Source organism: Nanorana parkeri, unplaced genomic scaffold (assembly GCF_000935625.1).
Source record: "Nanorana parkeri isolate BGI_ZX_2015 unplaced genomic scaffold, ASM93562v1 scaffold3778, whole genome shotgun sequence".
NCBI lineage: Eukaryota > Metazoa > Chordata > Amphibia > Anura > Dicroglossidae > Nanorana > Nanorana parkeri.
This window is the reverse complement of record NW_017310046.1, coordinates 14,086-19,606: the sequence shown is the minus strand read 5'-3', so window position 1 is coordinate 19,606 and position 5,521 is coordinate 14,086. Positions and strand designations below refer to the sequence as shown.

The following is a 5,521-nucleotide window of genomic DNA, read 5'->3' as shown; positions in this document are numbered from 1 at the left end:
TCACAATGTATCCCCCCCAAAAACAAAGGCTGGCCCTCCTCACCCTTATAGATGACATCACACGCCATCATTAAGCCCTCAACCAACGAAGACCAACTCTTATTATCTAGAGTTGGCATCACATCTCCCAATCATCCCACACCCAACAAAGACCAAACCTCCCCACCCTCAGAGATGACATCACATGACCCCCAATATTCCCCGATTACCTTCAGAGATGGCGTTGACATTCTCCAGGGCGCTCTGGGCCGATTTGAACGGAAAGAATGCCACCAGCTTCACTATGGTGTTGAACTTGCCGATATTCTGCAGAGACTGCTCCACCTGAGATCAGAAGGGGGCCAATCAGACGACAAGATCAACAAGACTTCGTTATGGTTCATTCCCAACCAAACCCCCAACTACGTGACCTCAGATCAGACGTCACCCGGACCAAAGCAGAGTCCATGGTGGTGACGGTCTGCCGGGTACGGCTCAACCACCATCAATAGCATCATCCCTGGTGGACAGATAGACAACTCACCTGGGGCATCAGCATGCCGATCTCCTCCACCTCCTTCACCCCGAACAGGGCGTACCCTGCCGCATGTTCGAACAACACGTGGAGCAAAACCTGCAAGACATGGGGAACAAAGTCAGAGGACCCGACAGCGATCAAGCCATCCCCACATATACATGGCTGAGGAGAACAAGACCCGAGGACCAGGCCCATCCCCCCATATACATGACTGAGGACAACAAGAATAGAGGACCCGACCCAGATCATCCAACCCATATACATGACTGAGGAGAACATGGGGAGCAAGACCAGAGGACCCGACCCAGATCATCCAAACCATCTGCCCCATATACACGACCAAGGAGAACATAAAAAGGAGGACCTGTCAACGGATATAGATCATCCACCTATTTACATGGAGAGCAGGGCACATGTGATCCAGCCAACCTGCACAGACAGTTCCTACTTTGGTCCCTGCAGGAGTAACGCATGCAGCGCTGACTCACACGGAAGCATCCAGGATGGCCTTGTCCATTATGATCTCTTCCATGGCCTCCAGATTCTACTCACTCAGTGAAATACCAACTGCTCAGCCCCCCAACCCACAGGACAAGACGTGCTCAGCAACCTCAGGTGACATCACACTGATCAGTGGATTGACAGATTTCATGAAACATCATTGCACGTCCCCAATAATCCCATCCCCCCAACAAAGACTGACTCCCCCCCCTCATCTACAGAGAGGAGGAAAGTAGGGTGGGACGTTGACCGTTCCGCCCAATAGGAGGACCATGGTGACCCTTCCCACCCATGTTGAGGTGACCCCATCCTATTCCATCTAATGACACATGTACATTGAGGGAGCAATAAACAGCCTACAAGTGATCCGGCTGGATGAGGAGAACCTGCCAATGAGGATCACACTCCGGTCCCTGCAGGAGCAGCGCCGACTCACCCATGGAGGACCTGGAAGCGTCCAGGATGGCCTGGGCCTTGGCGCTGTCCATTACGATCTCTTCCATGGACTCCAGATTCTCCTCGCTCAGCTCTTTGCGGTTGCCGATCAGCTTGGTCAGCCGGCAGTAGGTGTAGTTGTCGGGAACAATCTTGATGAGCTCGGGGAAGTGATATCCGTACCACTCTCTGCAGGAGAAGAGACTGACATGAGCACCAAACTTACATATCGTGTATAGACAGCAGAGCAAAGCGGGGGTTCTGTCTCCCCGATAACAATACAGTCCAGGCACAGGGCCGAGCTGTGGTGTAGACGGAGACGTTACTCTTCCTCCTCTTTCTATACAGACAGCGGGAGAGGCAACGCTGCCTGTGGTAAGCATCGGGAGGATGTCTATGTACACACTTCTACTACACAGGACAAAGGCCAACCCAGATATAGTGACCACACGCCTGCCTCATGGGAGCCAAACCGACCCATGTACCCCATCCCTGAGGACCAGCACACCCAACCTGCCTTATGGGAGCCATAGCCACCCATGTACCCCATCCCTGAGGACCAGCACACCCAACCTGCCTTATGGGAGCCATAGCCACCCATGTACCCCATCCCTGAGGACCATCACACCCAACCTGCCTTATGGGAGCCAAACCCACCCATGTAACTCATCCCCGAGGACCAGCACACCCAACCTGCCTTATGGGAGCCATAGCCACCCATGTACCCCATCCCCGAGGACCAGCACACCCAACCTTACCCACCGATGTAACCCATCCCCGAGGACCAGCACCCCCAACCTGCCTTATGGGAGCCATAGCCACCCATGTAACTCATCCCCGAGGACCAGCACACCCAACCTGCCTTATGGGAGCCAAACCCACCCATGTACCCCATCCCCGAGGACCAGCACACACCCAACCTGCCTTATGGGAGCCATAGCCACCCATGTACCCCATCCCTGAGGACCAGCACACCCAACCTGCCTTATGGGAGCCATACCCACCCATCCCTGAGGACCAGCACACAGCGACACCTCTGCCTTATGGGAGCCATACCCACCCATGTACCCCATCCCTGAGGACCAGCTCACACCCAATACCCAGATCATCCCCCCATATACACATGACCAAGGAGAACATGGGGACCCAGATGATCCCCCCCCATATACATGACTGAGGAGACCATGACCAGAGGACCCGACCCAGATGATCCAACTCATCCCCCCATATACATGGCTGAGGAGAACAAGACCAGAGTACCCGACCCAGATCATCCAACCCATCCCCCCATATACATGGCTGAGGACAACAAGACCAGAGGACCCGACCCAGACCATCCAACCCATATACATGGCTGAGGACAACAAGACCAGAGGACCCGACCCAGATCATCCAACCCATATACATGAATGAGGAGAACACTGATACAGAACATGCAGAGCAGGGCACACACGTGGTCTGGCCCGATCTACACAGACACGTGGTTGGCGGTAACACGTGACTATCGGGGCAAAAAAGGCCCAGGCCCGCGCATGCAAACACATTAAGCCACCGGAGGACATCAGGCCGCGTCGCCCCTCTGCTATCACCGCTGCCCACATGGCCTCCGAGCCTTCCCTTTCACCCACCATGGTTCTCAGCTCCGTCGTGCTCCCGCGCCGCAAACAGACTGAGCTTCGCCCTCCACACCTCCTCACCACCCCTCACTGAGCCCGCCCACGTCTACCCGCTCCGCCAATCACCTCCGGGATCCGCCCTGAGCGACAATGGTTTCCTCCAACCACTCCGAACCCTTTCTTCTACTAGTAACCGCCTCCTCCGCACCGTCTGGCCAATCGGCCACCGGCACCTCAGCCCCCGCCTTCTTTGGCGCTAACGCCAATAGAAAAGAGCCCCCCGGGGGGGGGTGGGGGGGGGGCGCACCGTTCTGGCTCTCTATGGTAAGTTGGAGGACCCGGGCTGGGGGCCATGCTTGTAAAGAACACGTGTGAAATTTCCGGTTTCCGGTCCCCACTACCCCTAGTCATGTATTTGATGCAAAGGCCAGAATACATTATTATTATACAGGATTTATATAGTGCCAAAGTAATGTATGTGTGCGCATGCGTTATTGTGCGTTGCATCTGTTCATTTGGAAATGGCTTCTGAGGCACTGCCATCAGATGCAATGCCTTGCCATGAGCGTCAACCCATAATGAATGGCTACGCAGTGCAATGGCGTGCAAAATGCACATTAACGCACAATGGTTGAAGTGTTAGGAGCTATGATAGAGCAGATTAAACCTTTCCGGGAGAAAATGTTTCTCTCCCGGGCGGCCGGGAGCCGCTATCTAATAGCGGGAGACTCCCGGAGCTTCCGGGAGAGTTGAGATGTCTGCATTGGCCAATGAAAAGCCGCCCAGCACTTCCTCCAAGGAGACCCTTCATTTGTTCCTCCAAGGAGGCCCTTCATTTGTTCCTCCAAGGAGGCCCTTCATTTGTTCCTCCAAGGAGACCCATCATTTGTTCCTCCACGGAGGCCCATCATTTGTTCCTCCAAGGAGGCCCATCATTTGTTCCTCCAAGGAGGCCCATCATTTGTTCCTCCAAGGAGGCCCATCATTTGTTCCTCCAAGGAGGCCCATCATTTGTTCCTCCAAGGAGACCCATCATTTGTTCCTCCAAGGAGACCCATCATTTGTTCCTCCAAGGAGGCCCATCATTTGTTCCTCCAAGGAGGCCCATCATTTTGTTTGAATGTTGTAGGCCCAAATCTAAGACTCCATTAAAACCCAGATCAACCAACCAATCCCCCCCCCATATACTTCAATGAGGAGAACATGGGGAGCAAGACCAAGGGACCTGACCCAGATCCGTGGGGGGGAACTTTTGGCATTACGTTCAGATACAACTTTTTGTCTCCTCTCTCCCGAAAACCACTTAGTTCCCAGGACGGTCTTCACCCCTCTTCTCTCTCTGGATGCGCGCCCTCGTCGTGGAGTTTCTCGGCTTCATCGGCCTCTTCTCCAGTTGCGGACGTCCCTTCCTCCAGTCTATTTGGCTCTTTGGGAGAGAGATTTCTCCACCATCTGGCCGATAAGATTCACTTCACTCCATAAGATCTTCACTCCACAACTTCTACTAGTGATCAGATCGCGGAATCCGCCTACAAATGGTTCTCTCCCCCGTACACATGAGCGCTCTGTATCGTCCACGGCCTCGTCTTCCTGTAGGGGGAGGGGGGGCTCGAGTTGTCTGGCCTCTTTTTCCGCACTTGTGGTGGTTTTGTTGGGAATTTTGCTCTCGTCTCATTTATCACATGAAGGTCATCGCGGATATATCTGTCCCGGTGGATCCATGGGTTTGGCTTCTCATGTCAGAGAAGACGTTGGTTCCGCCCCTCCTCAATGCGGCCAAACTGGTCGTCCTCGTATTTTGGCGTTCTCCAAGAACTCCACCCACCAAGGAACGGTTTCCTGAAATTGAGAACTTGAGGTTGATGGAGGAACCGACCGATCTCTCTCCAGAAAATACTGCTAAATCTGGCACCGGGGGATCAGCCTTAAAGGTACCCCTCTTTATATGCACATAGCTGGGTGTCCTTCCTTCATACTTCACATATGCCGATACTCTCTTCAGTGTTTGAATCGGGTCGCTCCTCCTCCTTTTCCTTTTCTGTCTCCTTCTGACTGGCTTGCTTCCTTTCCTTATCTGTAGGGATGCACTGATACCGTTGTTTCAGTATCGAGTACCGATATTTTTTTGGGGTACTCGCCGATACCGAATACCGATATCGGCATCCGTGGGCCCTTATTATCAGGAAGCCGGGCGGCGGGTCATGACTCGCCACACTGGATTCCTGATTTCCCGGGAAGCCGGTGTTCTATCAAAAGAACACCGGCTTTACGTTCCCGGGCAGCCTGTCTTCCTGACCAATCAGGAGGTCGGGCAGCACATCATGACCCGCCTCCCGGCTTCCTGATTGGTCAACATGCCAGGCTGCCTAGCAACAAGTAAACTCGGCTTCCTAGGCAATCAGGATGTCGGGTGGCGTGTCATGACCTGCCTCCTTGGTTTCTGATTAGCCAG

General features: G+C 53.9%; 1 protein-coding gene across 1 annotated transcript in view; it reads right to left on the bottom strand.

The window, feature by feature from the left end:
- NOP56 (NOP56 ribonucleoprotein) overlaps nt 1-1,049 on the bottom strand; it is a 10,009-nt gene extending 8,960 nt beyond the window's left edge. Inside the window, exons 1-3 of the mRNA XM_018575312.1 lie at nt 1,006-1,049; nt 524-728; nt 185-324 (exon numbers count right to left, since the gene is read on the bottom strand). Coding sequence (XP_018430814.1) covers nt 185-324; nt 524-728; nt 1,006-1,049 — 389 coding nt within the window. The remainder of the gene's footprint in view (nt 1-184; nt 325-523; nt 729-1,005) is intronic.
- Between the last annotated feature and the right edge of the window lie 4,472 nt (nt 1,050-5,521).